The sequence below is a fragment of the Lutra lutra genome, chromosome 10 (genome assembly GCF_902655055.1).
Source record: "Lutra lutra chromosome 10, mLutLut1.2, whole genome shotgun sequence".
Lineage (NCBI taxonomy): Eukaryota > Metazoa > Chordata > Mammalia > Carnivora > Mustelidae > Lutra > Lutra lutra.
In genome coordinates this window covers 61,798,133-61,823,177 of record NC_062287.1, presented here as the reverse complement: position 1 = coordinate 61,823,177, position 25,045 = coordinate 61,798,133, and the positions used below count along the sequence as shown (strand labels likewise).

The 25,045-nt window shown below is 41.4% G+C and overlaps 1 protein-coding gene across 1 annotated transcript in view; it reads right to left on the bottom strand.

Annotated features, from left to right (window-relative positions):
• Positions 1-24,775, bottom strand: part of DNHD1 (dynein heavy chain domain 1) — a 78,102-nt gene extending 53,327 nt beyond the window's left edge. The window contains 10 exon segments of the mRNA XM_047690478.1: positions 2,179-2,230; positions 2,364-2,501; positions 2,609-2,863; positions 12,880-13,036; positions 14,716-14,826; positions 14,903-15,106; positions 20,861-21,016; positions 23,403-24,237; positions 24,506-24,578; positions 24,704-24,775. Of these exon segments, the coding sequence (XP_047546434.1) occupies positions 2,179-2,230; positions 2,364-2,501; positions 2,609-2,863; positions 12,880-13,036; positions 14,716-14,826; positions 14,903-15,106; positions 20,861-21,016; positions 23,403-24,237; positions 24,506-24,569 (1,972 nt within the window). The 5' untranslated portion in view covers positions 24,570-24,578; positions 24,704-24,775.
• Between the last annotated feature and the right edge of the window lie 270 nt (positions 24,776-25,045).

Sequence of the window (25,045 nt, the reverse complement as noted above, 5' to 3'; positions counted from 1 at the left end):
AAAACTTTAAGCTCCTGAACTTGACACCTGCCAGATGAGAAAAATCATTATCCAATTATAATTTCCTTGTTTTAAAGTGCAGAAAATTCCTGACAAGATGGTAAGGACATCTTCATAACAATACTGATCATCTCTTTTTGGTTGCAAAATGTTTCAGAATTAAGACTGTTCTCTGGAAAATGTTGCAGAATGGAGCTTAAGACTGCAGGATATGCTGCACCTGTTTTATCAGTAATAGACCGGGTCCTTTTCTAGGGACCAGAATCTAGTCAGTGTGTAAGTTTCTATCATAAGGGGCTGACTTTTCATACTTTTGAAAATATACACAGAGGCACTGAAATCATTTTGTAATTTGGTTAAAATGCCATGCAAATTTTGCCTCATTTAAGTAAAAGATTTCTGAGATAGATGTACATTTCTTAAAGACTACTTAGTTGTGTTTTAACTGCCAGGTATTAACTTTTATTAAATACTACTCCAATTTTCATAGAGAACTTAAGAAAAACTCCAAATCGGAACTTTGGTTCTTGTTCCTCCATGGTATTACTTTGATTTTCCATGCTGACCTTGTTTTTTTTCCTTCAAATTTTGATTCTGAAAAATCTCAAATATGTAGAAGAGTTTAAAGGTACTACAAATCGCTTTACCCATCCACTTTGATTCAATAATTACTAACATTTTGTCACATTGCTTTGTTTTTCTCCTCTTTTTCCCCTAAAACATTTGAAAGATAACAAGCATGAGGACATTTCACCCCTAAATACATCACTCCATGGTGCTCTTTTAAAACTAGAAGGGGTGAGCAACCCTCTCAGGTCTCCTCCCTGAGCTTTGTACTATCACCCAATAAACTTTGCTTTGCTGCCCACCAAGGGAAAAAAAAATAGAAGGGGTAACACAAAACACTACAAGTAAACATTTTCACTTTCATTAGAACTTAGAATAAAAGTTTTAAGGTTTGTATTTGTTTTACCTTTCAAAGGAATTACTCTAATATACCAAAATATGAATTAGTATAAAATGAGAGAATAGGGTGAGATATCTTGTTTACTTCTGTCATTAATATTATTAACAGTAAGAAGTTACTATCTGTAATATGTAACACTATGTGCTAAGCACTATACTAGACATATTACCTCTTTTAATCCTGCGAGTTAGGTATTTTTGTTATTCCCATGTTATAGGTTAGTAAACTAACATGTTTGGTTCCACTGGACCATGTAAAACAAATTATCAGTAGTCTCTACCAATTAACCTAGATTCACTTGAGAAAATAATGTGCCCTGATTGATGTCATCTGTAAAAGACATGGGCTCCTCACTGGGTGTGGTGCAAAAATAATGAATACTGTTATGCTGAAAAAAATAAAAAAATTATAAAAAAAAATAGAGAAAAATCAACAAAACTCAAAAACAGTTCTCCAAAAAGGCTAATAAAAATTGGTAAGTGCCACATAAGAAAAAAAAAAAAAAAAGACATGGGCTCCTTTCAATGAACCTTTTCCTCCCTTGTCACCTATTTCTTCAATTTAACTTCATGTCTTTAAATCATCTTAATGAAAACACATTCGTTGAATCAAGGAGAGAGGGGGAAGCACCTACATGTCAGATGTGACTGAATGCACATAATGATTTTATTGGTAACTGGGTTACTATCCCAAATAAAGGCAGTGTGAAGATGTATTTCCTCCCTGGTGGTTAACAAATGTGAGGACTGATAACCAGTAATAACTGGTAACCATAATGACTCAATAATGTTAACGGATTATCCTATATGAAATGAAAAAGAGCTGTATGAAATAAAGCTAATATTAAACAAGCAGAGTTGTTTAAGCAAGTACAAATTAACTTAGCAATCAAATTTAACAGGAAACAAAATGCCATCACTAAATTAGACGAACCAGAGGAAGGACAATATATTCACTCACATTCTTTCATACACCTCTCATTCCACTCAACTGCATGCACACACAAACACACAAGCACGTCCATGAGTGAGCAAAGACACACCCCTACCCTCTAACCCCCACCCCCAACACCTGTGTGCACTACCCAGGTTACAGCTGCTCCATCCACACCCAAGGCCTGATTTTATGGTCATGCCCTTGACACTGTGCATGTGCCCCTCTCCCTCCTTTCACCCTTGCTAACCCCTGCCTAAGCCTCCTTATTTAAATACCTTCAGAATACAAGGAGTGGCAGGGGGTCTTCAGGTCTGTAGACTGCATTACCTTCATGCCAAGGCATGTAGAGAGGGCAGAAATGGAAACCAGTGAGTGTTCAGACCAGGCTGAGAGCTTCTAATTACACAGAGGATAGGAACTGGGGATTCCTACAGCCAGCCCCCTGCCCAATCCAGAATACCTTCAGGACAGAGGCCTTGACAGACTCCAAGCCCACATTTAGAATCTGGATCATAGTTTCAATACACGGCTCAGGAGATAGCTGGCCACAACTGTCAAAGACCAGCTGGGCTGAGAGAAAGGGTTTCTTCCTTGGGGACTGTAGAGAAGGGTCAGGAGAGGTCAGGGGCTACATGTCAGTGCCTGCTGCCTGCCATCTGGCCTTGACTGCCTGCCCACCTCCACACATGCCACCCACCACCTCACTTGTAGGATGTTGGCCACAAAGGAGGTTATCTCCTCCTCTACGATAGACACAAGGCTCTGGCAAATCATGTAGTGTATGAGGCGGGCCAACTGTCCCAGCCGCAGCAACCAGGCCTCTGCCTGCTTCAGCTTCTGCTCCAGCTGTTGGCACTGTACCCTCTGAAGGTAGACAGAGCATTGGTCCGTCCTGATCCTCTTGCAGTTTTTCACTCGCTCCTGCAGGCCTTGTTGCATTTGATACGTATCCTCGTGAACCTGTCAGCACAGAGAGCAGACAACTAACTGAAGGAGGAGGGAAGACAAACTGGCCACACATTGGCCTCTGCAAAACTCTCAGGTCTCAGAGTCTGAAACCGAGCATCTACATATACACAGGGAGGCTGCTTCTTAGTAGAGGTTAGCCCCTGAAATCTTTCAGTGACCAGAAAAGATGCAAAATGCAGAACATATATTAATAGGTCACATTGCTAATTTGATAGACCAGGCAGGTCTATTAAAAGCCCCCAGGGTAGACCTCAAATAGAAAATTTGTGCACGTGTAAACAGAGAGTTTCACAGCACACAGATTACACAGAGAAAGAGAAAGACTGGATAAGTAAGGCTCAGCAATAATTCCAGGACATGGATTTCAATCACTAGGCCTGGGAGGTGTGGCCTGTTGAGTAGCATAATTCTCCTTATATGACAGTGGAAGCTGTCCACCGAGTAGTAGAAGTAGTAGAGACTTTCCCCTGGGGATGGGGAATGTGCGATAAAAGTCAAAGAGCCTCTTTGTGGGCCCTTCTCACATCTGGGAGTTTCCTTGGCCTACACAGGCTGCTGACAGTTGCCACTTCTTTGGACAGAGGGGAGACACCAGCAAGATATGCCTGGCCAGTTGGACCTACTGTCCCTGATGCTCTCCTGTCCTTTCTGATGTTTGGTAGAGCCTGTGATTAGAACTAACTGGTGTGTGTGGATTGTATTCTACTCACCCTTGAGTTCAGATCCCAGTCTTCGGAGACCCAGACATAAGGCACTTGACTAAGCTACACATCATGCACAAACATGCCCTCTGACTCGGCGAGATGTTCTCTTCCAGGCTCTAGAAATACCCTCCATACTGAGTGCTTCCCACTGCACAGCCCTTAGTCCAGTGCGTCATCACTCTCTAGTTCCTCAGGTGATTCATCCACTTCACTGTAAATTCTTCGAGGAAGAGGCCTCAGTCACATCTTATTTCATGTCTCTTTGTTTAACACAGTGCCTGGCACAGCTACTTCCAAAGTAACTGTTTATAAAAAAAAATGTATCACTGACACTGAAAGGGCCTATTGAGCGCCAATTAGGATAAAACCACACAAACAACAACAACAATAATTACTACACCAGATCATAATCAGTATTCGTTTTTAAAACCTCACCACTAAGGGGCAAGATCTTCAATAACTTCAAAGTTCTGAGGCAATATTTTTTAAGCCTGGAATTCTGTAACTAGCCACAGTATCACTGAAAGTTTGGGAAAGAGTAAAGACATTTTTAGATATACAAAGAGTCCAGAAATGTACCATCCACAGATTCTCTCTGAAAAACATAAACAACGGTATATTTCTGAGAGAGGAAAATGAGTACAAGAGCTATAAGAAGCTTTGATGAGCAAAGACATTTGTAAAACATATTGTCAAGTCTTAATGAGAAGGCTGTAAAACAAGAATGCTCACCACAATCCAGAATTAAATTCCAGGAAATCTCAACATAAGCATACCAGGAAGAGTGGAGGGTGAAGAGAGGAAGAGAGGTGAGAAAGGAAACCTGAAGAGCACTGAGGTTCTTACTGTGCTTGGGAGAAAGACGTGGATACAAATCCACACTTAACATTCATTCACTCAGCACTCATTGAGCACCTGCTACTCTGTTGCATAACCTATAATGAGCACAAGGTATAGCGGTGATGGAAACAAATAATAATTCCTACCCTTTTGAAGGCGAGTGAGAAATACAATAAACATAATAAGTAATTTATATTATGTGTAAAAAGGTGATAAGGGCTATGCAAAACACACACACACACAGAGTAGGGAAAGAGCTCAGGGATGCTGGTGATAGTGTGGGTTTGCAATTAAGGGCTCTTAGAAAAAGAGATGAATGAGACATTGCTATAAAAATGTAAGTGAAACAGCTATACCTGTTGAGCAGGTATAAATGTATAAATGTCTTACATATGCACTCAGCTTCAAGTGAGAGAAAACTAGAAAAAGTGTGGTTCAAGCAAGTAAAAGGTTTATTTACTAATTAAATAAGAAATCCCTGGATGGCATATCGGCCCAACAGTATCAATCAGAAGAAAGCTCTTTTTATGGTCCTCCTCCATCTTTAATATGACTTTCACCCTTTCATGGTGCAATAGCTTCTCTATCACCAGAATTTCATCCAATGATCAGGCAATAAGATAAGAGTAAACGCCCAAAAGACATTCCAGTTGGATCTGCCTCTTATAAAAACTTTTCACAGTGACTTTCACTTATGTTTCATTGCCCAGAACTGAATTACATGGCTTCCTCCAGCTGCAAGTCTATGAAAAGAAATAAAGTGAAGATTCTAAAACTAAGAAGGATGAATAGGCACTGAGGGTTTCCTGGGCAACCATGAGAGCAATAAAAATGTCTAACATCCAAACCATTAGAGGACAATAATGGCAACCAAAATGTAAACAATCCAACAAAAGACAAGGAACCCAAGGAAGAATCAACCAGAAATCATAAGAAGTAAATAACACCAATGTGAGATGGGAAAAACAAATCCAAACCTATCAGTAATCATAATAACTGAGATAAACCTATTGCAAGACATAGACTCTCAGACTTAATGTTTTTCAGGAAACAAAATAACAAAGGAAAGTTGACAACAAACAGGAAAAGAGATGGAGCAAATGCTTGATGCTGTTAACATCAAACAAAGTAAAACTCTAGTAGAAAAGTAGTAACAAGAATGAAGACCTTTTCATAGCAAAGTCACCAAGAAACACTGTTATGAACCTGTACGCACACACAATTTTTAAATACATATTGCAAAATGAAAGAACATCAAGGAGAATTAATAAATCTATAGTTAAAAGAGGGGCTTTTTCAACATATATCTCTCAGAAACTGAAAGATAAAGTGGATGAGAAAAGTTATCAAAGGAGAAGAGAGAAAAAAAAAAAAAAAAAAAAAAAAAAAAAACAAGACAAAACCAGAGAGGGAGACAAACCATAACAGACTCTTAATCTCAGGAAACAAAGTGAGGGTTGCTGGAGTGGAGGGGTGTAGGAGGGATGGGGGGGCTGGGTGATGGACACTGGGGAGGGTATGTGCTATGGTGAGTGCTGTGAATTGTGTAACACTAATGAATCATAGACCTGTACCCCTGAAACAAATAATACATTATATGTTAATTGAATTTAAATTTTAAAAAAAGATAAAAAAAAATTTTAAGTTTTTGTGGCTGTAGAATATTTGCATAAAACAATGAATGAACTTGATCTAATATAATTTTCTTAGACTGGGTTCCCCACAAATGTGGGGAAATGTGATTTATTGACGGAATGGTCTTCAGGAAGCAAGCTTCAAAGGGAGAGCAGGAAGCAAAACAGGAAAGGGGAAATTGCCAAGAGCACAGCTAAGGCTGTTCTTGGTCTCATGTGGTGAGAGAGGCGGCTTTGGAATGAAGACCCTACTGTAGAGCTGTCCCATGATGAGACAAGGAACCGAAAGAAGGCAGGGGAACTGTGATATAGGAAAGAGAATAAGGAGAAGTGACCACTAAAGGCAATGCAGGATTCTGGGCTGGATCCTGAAACAAGAAAAAAACATAAAAATAAAGGACATTCTTAGAGTAACTTGCAAATTTTTAATCAGGACTGTTAGATAGCAGAATTGTATCAAAATGAAATTTTCTAATTTTTGATAATTATACTAGAGTTATGGAAGAAAATGTCCCTGTTCTTAGGAGAAACACACTGGCATATTTAAGGGTAAAGGAACTTAACATCTGCAACTTAAAACTCTCAAATGGTTCAGGAAAATAATGTACACATACATAGAGAAAGAATAAGCACGAATGATAAGTGAGAAAAACAAACTACTTAGTAAAAGGTAGATGAGAGTTTATTATACTAACCTTGCAACTCTCCTAATAAATCTGAACTTATATCAAAATAAAAAGTCATACAAAAAAGAAACAAAATGGGTTTATCCCAGTAATACAAAAGTGGTCTAACACCGACAGTTCACCATATTAGAGTAAAAGAAAAATTCCCCGTAATCATTTAAATTGAAGCAGAAAAAAAATCACTGGACAAATTTCAACTTTCATTCATGATAAAACCTCTCAAGCAAATTAAGAATTGATGGAAAATCCTTAAAAATTAGTAAAGGTTACCTACCAAACTCTCATGTTTTATATCATTATTTATTTAATATTTCAAATCTATTTTAGTTATTTAGTAATGCTACAATTTAATGGGGAGCAGCATGCTTTTATTGAGCACAGAGACAAGCTTGGTTCTGTAACAGTTCAGTTACTGGTGGGATGATGACCATCCTCCCCTTCCTCTACATTACCCCCCACTTCTGGGGTGACTGCCAGCAGGGACAAGTTCCATTCGAGCCCACACAACAGCACGGAAAGGGGCTCTACCTACATGTTGCCTTTGCTTGTCTTTTCACTCTGTGGTGCTTTTTAAAAAGTTGATTGTAATATAAATAAATGTCTTGATTTTTTTATGGTTTACATTTTTTTTAAATTTTGTTTAAGAAATCCCAAGATAATAAAAATGTTACATTGTCTTCTGGAAGCTTTTTGGATTTTCTTTTCACATCTTTTATCCATCTTCTTTTACATCTTTCATCAATCATGAACTAATTTTTGTATAGGGTATAGCAACTATTAGAAAACAATAACATTTAAAAATACCATTTATGATAGCAACAAAAATTTCAAATCTCTAGTAATAAATCTAATGAAATATATTCAAGACCTCTATAGGAAACCTATAAAACCTTAGTAGGAGAAATTAAAGAAATCAAAATAAATGAAGAGACCCATGTTTATGAATAAGAAAGTGAAATATTATTCTTGAACTTCATAAAATCTATCTATGAAAGACCCACAGCAAATATCATCCTCCATGGGAAAAAGCTTGCAGCCTTCCTGTTGAGATCAGGAACACGACAAGGATGCCCACTCTCACCACTCTTATTCAACATAGTATTAGAAGTCCTAACAACAGCAATCAGACAACAAAGAGAAATAAAAGGTATCCAAATTGGCAATGAAGAAGTCAAACTCTCTCTCTTCGCAGATGACATGATTCTTTATATGGAAAACCCAAAAGACTCCACCCCCAAATTACTAGAACTCATACAGCAATTCAGCAACGTGGCAGGATACAAAGTCAATGTACAGAAATCAGTGGCTTTCTTATACACTAACAATGAAAATATAGAAAGGGAAATTAGAGAATCGATTCCATTTACTATAGCACCAAGAACCATAAGATACCTGGGAATCAACCTAACCAAAGAGGTAAAGGAACTGTACTCAAGGAACTACAGAACACTCATGAAAGAAGTTGAAGAAGACACAAAAAGATGGAAGACTCTTGGATCCATGCTCTTGGATCGGAAGAATAAACATTGTTAAAATGTCTATACTGCCTAGAGCAATCCATACTTTTAATGCCATTCCGATCAAAATACCACTGGGTATTTTTCAAAGAGCTGGAGCAAATAATCCTAAAATTTGGATGGAATCAGAAGAGACCCCGAATCACTAAGGAAATGTTGAAAAACAAAAATAAACTGGGGGCATCACGTTACCTGATTTCAAGCTTTACTACAAAGCTGTGATCACCAAGACAGCATGGTACTGGCATAAAAACAGACACATAGACCAGTGGAACAGAGTAGAGAGCCCAGATATGGACCCTCAACTCTATGGTCAAATAATCTTCGACAAAACAGGGAAAAAGATACAATGGAAAAAAGACAGTCTCTTCAATAAATGGTGCTGGGAAAACTGGGCAGCTATATGTAGAAGAATGAAACTCGACCATTCTCTTACACCATACACAAAGATAAACTCAAAATGGATAAAGACCTCAACGTGAGACAGGAATCCATCAGAATCCTAGAGGAGAACATAGGCAGTAATCTCTTCGATATCAGCCACAGCAACTTCTTTCAAGATATGTCTCCAAAGGCAAAGGAAACAAAAGCGAAAATGAACTTTTGGGACTTCATCAAGATCAAAAGCTTCTGCACAGCAAAGGAAACAGTCAACAAAACAAAGAGGCAACCCAGGGAATGGGAGAAGATATTTGCAAATGACAGTACAGACAAAAGGTTGATATCCAGGATCTATAAAGAAGTCCTCAAACTCAACACACACAAAACAGATAATCATGTCAAAAAATGGGCAGAAGATATGAACAGACACTTCTCCAATGAAGACATACAAATGGCTATCAGACACATGAAAAAATGTTCATCATCACTAGCCATCAGGGAGATTCAAATTAAAACCACATTGAGATACCACCTTACACCAGTTAGAATGGGAAAAATTAGCAAGACAGGAAACAACATGTGTTGGAGAGGATGTGGAGAAAGGGGAACCCTCTTACACTGTTGGTGGGAATGCAAGTTGGTGCAGCCACTTTGGAGAACAGTGTGGAGATTCCTCAAGAAATTAAAAAGAGAGCTTCCCTATGACCCTGCCATTGCACCACTGGGTATTTACCCCAAAGATACAGATGTAGTGAAAAGAAGGGCCATCTGTACCCCAATGTTTATAGCAGCAATGGCCACGGTCGCCAAACTGTGGAAAGAACCAAGATGCCCTTCAACGGACGAATGGATAAGGAAGATGTGGGCCATATACACTATGGAGTATTATGCCTCCATCAGAAAGGATGAATACCCAACTTTTGTAGCAACATGGACGGGATTAGAAGAGATTATGCTGAGTGAAATAAGTCAAGCAGAGAGAGTCAATTATCATATGGTTTCACTTATTTGTGGAGCATAACAAATAGCATGGAGGACAAGGGGAGATGGAGAGGAAAAGGGAGTTGAGGGAAATTGGAAGGGGAGGTGAACCACGAGAGACTATGGACTCTGAAAAACAATCTGAGGGTTTTGAAGGGGCGGGGAGGGGGTGGGAGATTGGGGGAACCAGGTGGTGGGTATTAGAGAGGGCACAGATTGCATGGAGCACTGGGTGCGGTACAAAAACAATGAATACTGTTACACTGAAAAGAAATAAAAAATTAAAAAATTAAAAAGAAAAAGATGAAAGTGAAATATTATTAAGATATCAATCTCCTTCAAATTGATCTACAAATTTAAAACAAGCCAATAAAAAAAATCCCAGTAAAATTATTTGTGGAAATTAATAAGCTGACTCTAAATCTTATATGGAAATGCAAAGAACCTAGCATAGGTTGTATAATAAATGTATAATAAAAATTTATATAATAAAAAGTTATAGGGCTTATAGTACCATATACCAAGACATATCATAAAGCTGCAATAATTAAGATTGTGTAACACTGACAAAATATATTTGCAACAATATGGATGGAACTAGAATGTATTATGCTATGCAAAATAAGTCAGTCAGAGAAAGACAAATACCATTTGACTTCACTTATATGTGGAATTTAGGAAACAAAATAGATAAACATAGGGGAAGGGAAGGAAAAATAAAATAAGATGAAAACAGAGAGGGAAGAAGTGCCTAGGTGGCTAGGTTGTTAAGCATCTGCTGCTCAGGTCGGGTTATGATCCCAGGGTCCTGGGCGGCATCAGGCTCCCTGCTTGATAGGAAGCCTGCTTCTCCCTCTCCCACCCTCCCCTTGCTTGTATTCCCTCTCTCGCTGTGTGTGTCTCTCTCTGTGTAAAATAAATAAATAAAAATCTAAAAAAAAAAAAAAGACAGGGAGGGAGGCAAACCATAAGAGACTCTTAACTCTAGGAAACAAGCTGAGGATTGCTGGAGGGGAGATGGGTAGAGGAGTGGGGCAACTGGGTGATGGGCATTAAGGAGGGCACATAATGTAATTAACACTGGGTATTACATGCAACTGATGAATAGCTAAATTCTACCCCTGAAACTAATAATACAGTATATGTTAACTACATTGAATTTAAGTAAAAAAATTTTTTAAAGACAGATAAATAGATTAATGGGACAGAAAAGAGTCCAGAAACAGGCTCACACATATACAGTCATCTGATTTAAGAAAAAGACACCATGCAATTAAGTGGAGGAAAGGATAGTTTCTTCAATAAATAGGAAAAATACACCATACATAAAAATTAATTTGAAATGTACCATAGACCTGAATATGAAAGAAAAGGTAATAAAAGTTCTAGAAGAACACCAGAAAATATCTACATGACTTTGGGGTAGGCAAAGGTTTCTTAAACTAGGACTCAAAAGGCACCAACCAAAGAAGATTGATAAAATGAACTTCAAGAAAATTAAGAGCTGTTAATCAAAAGACACCATTAAAATAGTAAAAGGGTAAGCCACAGACTAGGAGAATATATCTATAACACATATATTTGATATAGGACTCATATCTAGAACGTATAAAGAACTGCTACGTATTAATAGGAAAAAAACAAACAACCCAGTTAAAATTGAGCAAGAGTTATTAAGACATTTCACAGAAGAAGTTACCAAAACAGCCAATAAACATACGAAAAGATGCTCAACAACCTTGGTGATCATAGAAACACAAATTAAAATGATAATGAGGTACCACTGTATACCAGTTTGGCTAAAATTAAAAACCCTAACAATACCAAGTGTTAGTGAGAACATAGGGCAACTGGAAATCTCCTACATTGCTGGGAGAATATAAACCTGGCACAACCACTCTGGAAAACTGTTTCGCACTGCAAAACATACATATACCCTATTCTAGCAATTTCACTCCTGGAACACATACTCCAAACAAATGAGTGATTATGTCCACCAAAAGATATGTACAAGAATCAGCATTAATCATCATAGCAAAAACTGTAACAAACTCAAATGTCCATCAATAGAAGAATAAATAAATTGTGGTACATCCATAGAGGGAAATACTACATAACACACAAGAAAGTGAACCACCGCTACTTAGATTATGTATAAATCTCACTAAGATTATGTTGAGTGGGAAAAAAAAACAAGTCAGACATGCTGATTCCATTTATATGAAATTCAAAATCAGACTAAATGAATCTATAGTGACAGCAATCAGAGTAGTGGTTACTTTTGTGGGGAACTGACAGTAGAGGTACCAGGGAGCTTGCTGAGATATTGGAAATGTTCTATATCTTGATCTGAGTGATGGTGGTTACATGGATCTATATATATGCAAATATTTCAACAAACTGCACACTTAAAATTTGCTTACTGCATGTAAATTATACCTTAATTAACAAAATAAGCTGCTAACTATTAAAAAATTATAATGAGTTTTGTAACATTAAAACAAAGGTGCGACTTAGGAACTAGGAGGTAGAGGAAGGCTGGGGAAGAGCTCACCCCCACCTTCTGCCCTGTTTAGCTCAGAGCAATGGCAGGTCCAACTGTTACTATCTAGGGCTGAAGGCCATTTCCCTGTAGGAAGTCCCAAGGGGCCTCTTCTACATTATTTCTCAAGTTCACAAAATTTGGGTGGGTCCCTTCTGTCAGAACTAGACAACCTGCAGACGGTGATCAGCCAGAGAACTGTGTAAATATCCAGCCCCACCTGACAGACAACAAACTATAGTGACAGAATCACACAGCAGGGCCTCCAGGAACCCAAGCAGGGGGCATGTACCACAGATGCAGAGTAGGCAAAATCAGGAAGGACACTAGATGCTTCTACCAGCCTCAGGGGCCTGCCAAAGGTTCAAGATAGTTTCTAAGATAAGACCAGCCGCATAAGAGATCCAGATTCCAACTTTCAAGTTCCCTAATGACCCTGACACAAACAACTGAAGAACAATTATTGTTATGTTCCTTCTCCTCCCTGCTCAAGGCCATGACCAACCCTTAGGGAAAAGGTTGAGTCCAAGCCTCTGCCCATCTATAATCAATCCACTTGCCCCACAACAGAGACTGCTGTTGCTGCACAGGACCCTGGCTGTGAGCCAACTGCAGCATCCAGGCCATATGGGGGAACCCAGGAGAAGCTTAAGCCAGGAGGACCCTGGAACTCTGGCAAGCCGCCTTCGAGAAAAGGCTCATGATAAGCTGGAGCCTCTTACCAGTTGCAGGATGGATGTGCAGAGGTGCAGGCAGCGACGAAGCAGCCGCAGAGCCTTGTGGTTCTCCTTGGCTAGAGCCCGTTGCAGGTCCAGCAGCTCGTAGCATCGATCTTGGTCTTGGGGGAGCCAGGGTACAGAGCGCAGCTCCTGCAGAAGCCTGGGATCAAGGGCTAAACTGGTCAGAGCCGGCATCTTGACTCTCTTCCCTTGAACACCTTTGACCTCTTTCTAGCCCAGTTCACCTCAGAATAAGCAAAGGTCTAGAAAGATTATACTATTCCTGGTGACCTCCAGGGACAGCTTCCTCTAGAGAGCTCTTTGGAAGAATTCAAGCTAAGGAAGTTGCTGGCTGGGGAATTCTTTGGGAAAGGCCTGGGGTGTGTGCAAATGTTTATACTAAGCGACCTTTCTGCTAGGAGACGGTCAAATGATCCCAAGGTATGATTTAGGAGGAGAGACTACAGAGGCTTCTTCCTTGGAATAGGGAAAGCTAAGGGCCCTAAATGTCTAGATGAACAGATGAGTTTTAGAATCAAAGGTGACAAACTTCCAACTTCTCCATGGGCTGACTATCCCTAAGAAAATTTACCTCCACTATCCACTACCCTCCCCCACACCCCGAGAACTCTACATCTCTAAAAATACCTGAAGAAGAAGAAAGACCCCCAACAAGCAGAGGATGATCATAATGGGTGTCATTTTATTCGGTACCTATTCGGTACCTATTAAGAGGCATTGAACATGGTATTTTATATTTACAATCTCACTTAATTCTCACTATAGCTGTGTAATAGAAATCTTCATCCCTAGTTTTCATATCAGGAAATGAGGCTCAAAGGGGAAAGTCGGTATTCAGGATTTAAATTCAGATCTGTCCAGCCTCTAAGCCCTCATATTTTTAATTATACCCATTAATTAAAACATAATTATAGGCCAGACTGGAGGACCCCAGAGCAAAGGTTGCAAACTGGTAGGCTGTGGGTCAAATTCAGACTGAAAATGTTTTCATATGTTCCACTAAGAGTTGGCCAGCCCACTGTTTAAATAAAAATTCCAGGTAAATAGGTAAAATTACAACACTTTTAAACAAAATGTATATTTCCAGGAAATCCTGAAAAAAAAAAATAAGGCAGTTGGCATGCTGTACCCATCTTTCCAGTGTTAACAGTCAGCTGGAATTGAGTAGTGACTGTCCTATTTAGATGTAGTCTCTAGATTGCATTCCCCACATTCCCTAATGTCTTGCACCTAACCCACTGCATTTCTTCCATAGCTCCTGCTCAGCCCCTGTAGACATCTGAGTTCGCAACTTCTATCACAGAAGATAATTAGAAGTGGCCAAGGAGTGCAGGAAAAGTGAAAAAAAAAAAAAGTACTGGGAATAAGTCTCCCCCCCAAAAAAATAATCCAGAAGATAACCCCCTCAAAAAAAAGAATCCAAAAGATACCATGGAAAGAGCAGAGAATTTGCATTCAAACACCTAAGGTACATCCCCAGATCCGGTAGTTAATACTTGTGTAATCTGGGCAACGTGATGTAGGAATATACAATTACATGAAGATATGCTCAGAATACATTACTCAGAAAAAAACCTAGTTACTTAATATGTCAAGTATGACCACATTTGTATAGATGATAGAAAAAAAGATTAGCAGGATTTGCAACAAAATGTCTGCTGTGGTTAGTTATGTGGTTAGTTATGTGATTAAGATCAAAGGCTTTTTTTTTACTTCGTGCTTTTTTGTATTTTCCAAAATTTCTACAAGGGACATGTTAACACTTTTTGTAAAAATAATTTTAAGACATCCATTGACAGTGTATTTTGAAGACCATACCTGCTAATATGCAGAAGCCCAGCTCCAAAGTGGGGCACAGCCAAGAGTAGATGCTTCCCGAGGAAAGTACGGCACCGATGCAGCCGCTGTAATGTCACACTCTTCTTCCAACTACAGATCAGAGGGCAGTGACGTGCTATAGCTCCCTGCAACCCTTGTCCCCACATCCCATACCAGCATCACCTACCGGGCCAAGGCCTTGTATAAGAGGCAATATTTGAAGAATGGAATGAACTGAAGCTGCTGCCAGAGGACAGAGTGGCGGTGCCAGGTCCCCAGTGTCATTGTCTCACTGCCCTCTACCGGATGTACGTGCAGGACACCAAAGGGAGAGAAGATATAGTGCTCAGGGTTCACCTTCTTTGGTGGCACCACCATCAGGTTATAGGGCCTTTAAAAAAAGAGCTCTGATCAGCAAGAGCCCTGGGAACTTGTGCAGGTTTCAGGAAGGGACCAAAGAAGGATGGAGAGGGGAAGCATGGAGGCAGGGATAAAGACAGAGGAGAGTCAGAAGAGGGGAAAGGGAGTAGAATGACGTTCAAACTAAAAAAAGGAAACACATATTTTTAAAAGATTTTATTTTATTTATTTGAAAGAGAGAGAGTACACAAGAGAGAGAGGATGAGCAGGCAGAGAGGCAGAGGGTGCAGCAGATTCCCCATTGAGCAAGGACCCCAACACGGGGCTCGGTCCTGCGGTAATGACCTGAGCTGAAAGCAGACATTTAACTGACTGACTGAGCCACTTAACTGACTGACTGAGCCACTTAAGGAAACAAATATTAGGGGCACCTGGATGGCACAGTTGGTTAAGTGCCCGATTCTTGGTTTTAGCTCAGGTCATGATCTCTGGGTCATGACACTGAGCCCCAATGCTGAGCCCCGGTGTTGAGCCCCAATGTTGAGCCCTAGTGTGGGCTTCTTGCTCAGTGTGGTCTGCTTGAGTTTCTCTCTCCCTCCCTCTGCCCCACCCCCAGGCAATCACACATGTGTGCACCCTTTCTCTTTATCTCTCTCTCAAATAAATAAATAAATCTTTTTAAAAAAAGAATAAATGGAAGCCAAAGATAGAGGAGAAAAAAGGGCACCTAGCCAGTTCTAAGGAGTTCGTATCACTAGATCCAGATACTTTATATCTTATCAAATCTAAGATGCCATCAGTTGTAAGATGCAGCATTCTTTTTTAATGAAACACTGAAATTTAAAATGCTGCCAGCATGATACTCCACCAATCTGTAAGATGCATCACAATTTCAGATATGTTAAAATGTGAAAAAAAGTACATATTAGAAATGGTAAAATATGTATCTCTAGATACTGAAATAACATGCAGAGATCACTAGAGGGTGCTGTTTGAAGTAACTGAGAATGGGGAAAACCGGGGCAACTAGAAGACTAGACACACACAAATCAAGAGGACAACTTCACCCTAGAGACCAGACAAGTACCTCCAGAGCCATCTTAACATCCTACTCAGTTCTCTTACTTCAGTGTAATGCACCTACATCCCACACTAAGTGGCATTTATATGCAGCTATACAATAGTTGTATCTAGTTGCAGGAGACTCATTAGCATACTGCTATGTTTCCGCACATTCAATAAAGCATTTATCAATTTTTATTTTGCAGTTTTATCTTCATAACTTGGAACCAATAATATTTTTAAGCATTAAGTGTATTTCAGAGTCCTTTAAAAGTTATTATGTCTCAAGTCTTATGCCTATCATGCCTACGAGATAAAACGGCCCTCCTCTCTCTCTTCTCTTAGCCTTTTAGAATACATTATTAAGTAAATGACTTAAGAGAATTTAGAGTCAGAGGAGCCCGGGTGGCTCAGTCAGTTAAGTGTCACAACTCTTGATTTTGACTCAGGTCATGATCTCAAGTTGTGAGATTGAGCCCTGCGTCAGGCTCCCAGCTTAGCATGGAGTCCACCTGAGGATTCTTTCCCTCTCCCTTGCCCCTCCTCAAGCTCATGCTCCCTTGTATGCTCTCTCTCTCTCAAAATAAATAAATATAATCTTTAAAAAAAAAAAAAGAGCGCTTAGATAGATACCAGAATAAACTCACCTAATCAAGTCATATAAAAGCTTTGTTTCCTTTCTGACAAAGTGACTAGATTTTCCCAAGTACTCTTTCCCCCAAACTATTTCTTCTGAAGCAAAGAGGAGTTATAACTTTGTCCAAGGTAGTTCAGGGAAAAATACAGGACTTAAAACCAAATCTACCTGACTCAAGCCACCCCTCTTAACCACTGGGCTGCTTAGCTTCCCACAGTATAGCCTCCTATCACAACTGATCCCAGGCTTTCCCAAGGGATCCTTCCCCTATGACCTTTTTTTTTTTTTTAATTGTAAAGATCTCTCTCTTTTTTTTTTTAAGATTTTATTTATTTATCTGACAGAGAAAGAGATCACAAGCAGGCAGAGCAGCAGACAGAGAAAGAGGGGGAAGCAGGTTCCCCGCTGAGCAGAGAGCCTGTTGCTGGGCTCAATCCAGGACCCTGAGATCATGTCCTGAGCCGAAGACAGAGGCTCAACCCACTGAGCCACCCAGGCTCCCCCCTCTATGACCTTCTTAATGAACACTACTCTTTCTTTTTTCCTTTTTTAAAGTTTTTTTTCTCTTCTTTTTTTTTTAAAGATTTTTTTTATTTATTTGACAGAGAGAAATCACAAGTAGGCAGAGAGGCAGGCAGAGAGAGAGGAGGAAGCAGGCTCCCTGCTGAGCAGAAAGCCCGATGTGGGGCTCGAACCCAGGACCTGGGATCATGACCTGAGCCGAAGGCAGCGGCTTAACCCACTGAGCCACCCAGGCGCCCCTTTCCTCTTCTTTTTATTTATGATTTTACAGAGTTAGTTAAACCATTTATCAAGTTTCCCTTCTGTCTAAGTACTGTGATTGGAGCTGAGGACATAGAAATAACTACTACTTAGTCCTTGTTCTCAAAGGGCTCAGATCAGTTAGAGTATTAAGTGATGCTAGAGAGTATTCATCTGCTTCCAAAAAATCTCAAACTCTATGCCTTAATGAAACACAGCAAGTTCTATACTGAACTCATCATTTACTGCCTCTAAATATGGATCATTCATTCATTCATTCATTCAACAAATGTTACTGAGTCTCGTCTCTAAGCCAAACTGTTCTAAACCCTCAGGATACATTGTTAAACACAACAAACAAAAATCCCTGCCCTGAAAGAGCTCTCATTATACTGGAGAGGAAAAATGATAAATATAATAAATGAGAGGGCAAAAAAAGCACAGGCAAAGGAAGTTGGCAGTGCCAGTGGAGGGCGGAGGCTAAAGATATGACAGTTGAGTGAAGGCTCTAAGAAAGTAAAGGAATAAAGTCCTTTCTGAGTATGAATCAACATCTAGGACAAATACCAACATAACGTTGTATCTTAAATATATTGGAATTAGGAGGCCGGGGGTGGCTCAGTCAGCTAAGTGTATGCCCTCAGCTCAGGTCATGATCTCAGGGTCCTGGGATGGAGCCCTGAATCGGGCTCCAACCCAGGAGGGAGGATGGAGCTCAGCAGGCAGCCTGCTTCTCCCTCTCCCTCTGCCCCTCCGTTTGTACTCTCTCTCTCTCTGTCAAATATATATATATATATATATATATATATATATATGTATATATATACACACACACACATACTTAAAGATTATATTATATACATACATACATGTACGTATGTATATAATAAATGTATGTATGTATATAAAAATTAAAATTTTAAAATGTAATAAAAAATCTAGGACAAATACAAGAAAAATTGGACAAATTCAAACACATTGAAAAAAATCCTGTTACGTGACAAATAAAATGAAACAATGAATGCCAAGGTTCTACTTTTACTGATGGTGCAACTAGAAATTTGGAACTAACACTCTCACTTGAGAACAACTAGAAAAAGGCAAAATACGTGGATAAAATATTAAAATCATCTGTATGAACACAACAGAGAACTCGACGCTAAAGGCCCTGGGCTCTGGGTTGGGACCCTGGTGACATTATAGGTTGAAGCAGAAAACACGTCCCTCCTGGATATGGGCCCCAAGCTGCAATCTCTGATCTTTGGCTGTCTGCGCCTGTCCAAAGCTCAGCTCCCATTTTCAGTCTTTCAGCAACAGATAGTAAAGCTGACAGAAAATTGCTGATACTGGAATTGACAGGCATCTCTCATTAGGGAAAAGCATCACCAAATGATAAAGTCAATTCACTGGGATTCCTTCTTTGGCAGATGTTGGTCCTATAATTATCCACTGCCTTTTTAGTTCTCTTTAGTTCTCTTGCTCATGGTTTCTTGTCTCTCTCTGTGTCTAATTATCTTTGATTGTGCTGCTTCTCTGATTATGATGGAGCTGATAGTTTAATGTTCTAAGCCTATAATTTTCTTTTGTGTAAGCTCTCCACCACAGCCAGTAAGCACCCCATCCCACACTGTCGTCGTCACTACCATTACCTTCAGTCTGTCAAGTGTGGTGGCCATCAGTTCATCACAGCCACAAGTGATAATTTAGTTAATCATGATGCCACTACATGTCATGGATTACTAGTATCCTATATCCCATTAGCACGGAGTTCAGTACTGTTCAAGGCCAAGGACATTAAGAAACCAATCCCAGAATCCCATATATGAGGCTCATTTCCTTTCATGAGATCAGTAAGGGTCCAATCAGGGAAACAGAACCATACTGGACATTTCAACAAAGTGAATTTAATAGAGAGCATGTTTTTTTAAAAAAAGGTGTCAAAGAAATGAAAAGCAGAAAGGGAACACTAAGATAGCACAGATACAATAACCACAGGAATGGATACCAGCCCTAGAACTAGAGGAACAAAGGGAAGGTGGTACCGAAGGAGTCTGGAGGAGGGGCCATGTAGTCAAGATGCAGAACTCTGATGGGAAGGTGTCCCCCAACTGAGAATCATGAAGAAGCCAATTTAGAAGGTTCCTGCTGCTGCCAGGGTGAAGGACCAATACTGACAGAAAGAGCAAGTGAGGGAAAGAGAAATACCCGTATCCAGTCTTGCTGGATCTTGCTATCCAGTCTCCTTCTAGAACCCCTATTAATCAAACCTAACAGGTGGCCAGCTGAAAAAGGAGGAGTTTGCAGAGTCTCAGCCCCAGTATCTCAAAGCAGAGAGAGGAGAGGAAATTTAGAGCCAAAAGACAATTGCTTAGCAACTGGCACAATGCTCTCAGTGAAACGTGTTAATGAACTGATCAATGAATGTATGGATGACACAGATCATTAGTGCTACATAAGCTCAGGAGAAGGACAGCAGTGTATGCAGGAAATAACGCTTTCTGGGAGGATATGTGACATACGACTGAAGAGCATGGACTTTTGAGTTAAGACAGACCTAGGTTTGTTTGTTTCTACCACTTACTATGTGACAAATTACTTAACCTGTTTATGCACCAGGGCACTTATCTCATATAAGGAAATAATAATAGTACCCACCTGGTAGGTGAAGGATAAATAACATACATCATGTGTTTATTAGCACAATGCCTGGAAAAACTTAATTAATGGTAATTATTATTTCTGGGAAGAGATGGGACTTGGGAATCAGGCTTTTAAAAATATGTAAATTTTAGAGGTAATAGAGGAAAATGAACACCTCCTGAGTCTTGTGGAAGGAGGAGACTTGTTTTTATAGCCCCAGGGATAAAATTAGGACCAGAAGGTAGAATTTTTTAAAAAAGCAGATTTTGCTTCAGTCTAAGGAATGGGATACCTTGGCAAACTCAAAGCTTCCACTCACTGTAAAGATTCAAATGCCTGATTCCTGCACTGGAGTTGAAAGGGATGACCATTAAATTCCCTTCTGAGGCTGTGATCAAATGTTTCTATTATCTTAGGGCAGAATAAAGAAGATAGAACCAAAAGTAGAAGAGGACAACTAAGACCAATGGCTGTGAGAGCAAAGGGGAAAAAAAAGAGAGGTGCAGAATGGAAAGGAGGAGGCTGAGAATCAAAGAGGGAGGGAAACTGGAAGACGGAGTAGAAGCAGCGAGAGAGGACGAAGGACAGGAGAAGAGTGGGTATGGAGAGGAGCTGGGGGAAGACAGCACGGGCAGAAACCAGGGAGTTGGACAGAGTAGAAGGGGTCAGCATATAGGCTCTTACCTGAAGTACCGGCTGGGAGCTACATTTAGGTAGAGGAAGTGGATCTTCTTCAGGTATCTCTCTGTCTTCAGAATGTTCATCACCTGGCTACCCAGGAGGGAGGTCTGAGGTGAGAATCTAGTCTTCTTACCAGGAACTTCTGAACCAAGCTGAGGCCTATACAATAAAAAAAAAAAAAAAAGGAGAAAAGAGACAGAGCAGGAGGTCAGGTTGCCCCTGTTAGGCAGTGAAAGAAGGCGCTGGATCAGGTGCCTACGAGGAGGTGAAGTGGTACTGCTGGAGCCTTTCTACCATCCAAACCCAAAGGTGTTCACATACTGAGCAAATATAGTCAAACAGCTACATTCACACAGGCTTATGTATGAACAACCCCTCCCTTTTTGATGCATGAATAATCATTCTGGACCTACTGTGATTATTATGAAGTCAGTATTACATAATAAAAGTAATGGGAATACTTTGTTTTCCCAACTCATCAACTTGCAAGCCCACAGTCCTGGATTTCTCCTCCATGGCAACCTTCCTAAGCTTCTAGATCTATCTCTGCCCGCATCATGCTGTTTCCAACTCGGCATGATCTCCTTGCCTGCGATTCTTGCTCTTTCCCCATCACCACCCACTTCTAGTTTCACAGCCTCTCATTTCCGGCCAGGATCCAATAGTGCATCCTTCAACCCCTTCAAGCCCGCATTCGTGTTCTCAATCTTCTCACCTTTCCAGAACACCAGCCAACAAAATTGATATGAAATTAATTATCCAAGACACCAAAAACTGATCACTTGGACTAATAATTTTGGCTGGAGTGACCTCAGAACATGAGACTAACACAAAAAATCTGAATAATTAAACTTAGACTTAATCTGCCAAGTATACTAACCTCATTAACTGACCCAAACCTAGATCAACATCACAAGTTACCCTAGGGATAACAGTGCAATCCTATTCTAAAGTTTCATATCAAGAATAGGGTTTGTGGGCACCTGCGTGACTCAGCTGGTTAAGTGACTGCCTCCCGCTCAGGTCATGATCCTGGAGTCCCGGATCAAGTCCTGCATCGGGCTCCCAGCTCCATGAGGAGTCTGCTTCTCCCTCTGACCTTCTCCCCTCTCATGCTCTCTCTTACTCTCTCTCAAATAAATAAACAAAATCTTAAAAAAAAAAAGAATAGGGTTTGTAACTTTGATGTTGGATCAGAACATCTTAATGGTGTAGCAGCTATTAAAGCTTCATTTCCTCAATAATTAAAGTCCTATATGATCTAAATTGGTTCAGAAGATTGCAGAACCAGAAATATTAGCTCCTCTATGGATTCCTGGTATCTGATCTCAACTGTGGGCTCACCCTGCTCTGATATCTTCACATAAGTTCTCAGGCAGCTCCCTCTTTCAGACTCCTCAGCTGCTATTCCACAGGCCTCCACCTACCCCCATGCCTACCCCTGCCAGATCCCTGTCCCATCCCCTTCTCTGCCTTTTTCTCTGCCCAGAGAAAACTGGGGCTCTTGGCTATGAAGTAACTTCCTCTAGTTCAGCAGCCTTCTCACACGTTTATCTGCACAGACTCCCATCCTAGTCCCATCCTAATCAACCTGAGAGGAAGCAATGTCCTTTCTTCCCTGCAAGACTAGTTTCTTCATTTGTGCTGTGGACCCTTGACTGCTTCTTTGTGTTTCAGTCTCTTCCTTTTCTTACCATTAGCCCATATTTAGTCATTCACTGTACAAATATTTATTAAATGCCCACTGCTCAAGATCTCTCCATCTTCGTAAGAGTCCTATCCAGACACCTATCAGACCAAGACTTCATGAAAGAATAGTAAAATGTGATTTCTACTTTCTTATCTCCTATTTGCTCTTGAATGCACTAAAATCTGGCTTCCTCCTCACAAAACTCCCTTGAAATAAACCATTCTCACCAACCTCCTGAAAGGAGCAATGAGAGCCAGACTGGGAAAACAATCAGCCCTCAAGTGGTCAGGATATCCAAACTGGCAGGGCAGGAAGAGACTATGGAAGAATTAAAGTCCCATTTGGCAGTGCTGCCAATTCTAATCTGCTCTGGGGCTGGCTTAGCTCACATAGACAGGAGTGGGAAGGCTCCTCACACACACTGCCCCCTAGGAGCACCCTGAGGGAAGGACCTGTGCCTGACATCTGGCACCCAGTTCTGGGGAGGCCCAGAGGCAAGGCTCAGAGATTGCGAATGAGTGAGAAAAAGAACTAAGGAAACTTCTAGCACTATCTGAGATAGAATGGATACTCTGGAAACTCAAGCTGTTTTCTGAAGCTTTGGCTTCCTTATAGCTGACTTTTGATTTTCGTGGATTTCTGCATTGCCCAATGTGGATGAACACTAAGACCACTCAATTTATTTGCAGACAAAAAGGAAGAGAGAAGCAGCTTTGACCAGCATTGCTTGGGGTCTGGCTAATGCCTATAATCAATAGGGATCTGGCTCTAGACATCCAAGTGACCCTAGAGGCACCTGTAAACTGGCTTCTTTCTCTCCTCTGCTCAAAGCCCCAATCTGGGCCCCTCACTTACTTAGTCTCTTTTCTTCCAACAGGTTCCTCCGCTGCGTCGTCAGTGCCCCTGCTTTCATATTGTACAGGGATGTCTGTCGCCAGTGCCAAGGGCAGGAGGCAAAGGCCATCTAGCCACCAGGCCTCTTTCAGGGCCACATGAGCACCAACAATGCCCAGGCTGTGCTGTAGCTCAGGAAGTGTCAGTGGCCGCAGCCATGTAGCCAACTCCTCCCCTACCTGCTGTCCACCCCACCGGGCTTGCACAAAAGGGCAGGCTAGGTGTGGCGGCCCATGGTGGAACTTCTGCTTCTGGGGACAGCACTTGACATGGGAGGTACCCTCTAACAAAGAGGTATCTGGGGGAAAGGCCTGCTCTATGGCATCTAGCAGGTCCAGCTGGAACTGGGATTGGACCCAGGGGGCCCAGTTGGACAGCTGCTCGAGGAAGGGCAGTAAATCAAGGCGACCAACAAATAGTGCACGATATGGGGGTAGCAGACGTAGCACAGCATGCAGGTAGCGCCAAGCTGCAGGGCTGCCATCCTGCAGCACAGCTGAGAACAAAGCTTGGAGCTCTGCGACCAAGAGCTCCAGCGCTGTGGGGTGCTGTGACTGGGTCACTGCCTTCAGGAACTGCCTCTGTTTCCTGTGATAGTCCTGGGGCTGCTCTTCTGCCTCTGGAACACAGATGGAGTGCTGAGATTCAAGGTCCTCAGATGATGAGTCTTCAGGAGACGGACCTGCCTTCTGCTCTGAGACCAAGAGGAGCTGGGCATTCAACTGCTGTCGGACTGACCTCGCCCACTGATCAGGCTCTGATTGCCAGTTCCAGGCTCCTGGCTGCTGGATCTCACCTGCTTGGCCCAGCCCAGGAGAGGAGCAAGAGAAAGGGCTTAGGCTCTGGGCCACAGATGGTCAGAGTCTAAGGGGGCTGGAGGAAGGGGGAAGGGAGGGAGTGAGGACAGGGAAATGGATGGAGCTGCAGGCAGAGCCAGAATAGCAGAAGACAACTCTCCCTACAGCTTCCCCAAAGCCTCTGGTAAGAAACAGGCCCAAGACATAGGCAGGGGCCCTCTTTGCACAAAAATTCCTTCCCAGCACCCAGGATACAGTCCCCCTCACCTGGCCCAAGGGGTACAGGAAGCAATGGAAGGGAAGAGAAACTGATGTGCTGGTGAGGTTCCATTCCAATTGCCTGTTGGAGAAATTGGTGAACCGGGACTTGGGTCCCATGCACAGGCTCACACTACTCACAGCTGCCCACACAGAGAGACTGGCACACATAGGAGTGATCACTCGAAGAGACAAGCTGACACACACCTGTAGAGGGCTCACTCAGAGAACCTTAGTAAGAGCAAGGAACTGCCACTGGAAGTGGAATCTGGCAATGGCCTAAAAGGGAGAGACAGGTCGTCACTCAGAGGCAGCAAAGCCCCAGTCCTACCTGCCCATGGGCTGTGGGGCAGAAAGCACAGAGAACTACTTGGTCGGGATGAGGTTGGGGGGTAGTGTGGAGAGGGAAAAATGGCAAAGGACCAAGCTGGGAGGAGGAGGAGGATGAGGAGGAAGAGTGGGAGGAATGGGAGGAGGAAAAAGAGGAGGGAGAAAGGGAAGGGGAGGAAGAGAGGCGGGAGTGGGGGAGGTACAGAGAAGGCCCATGGG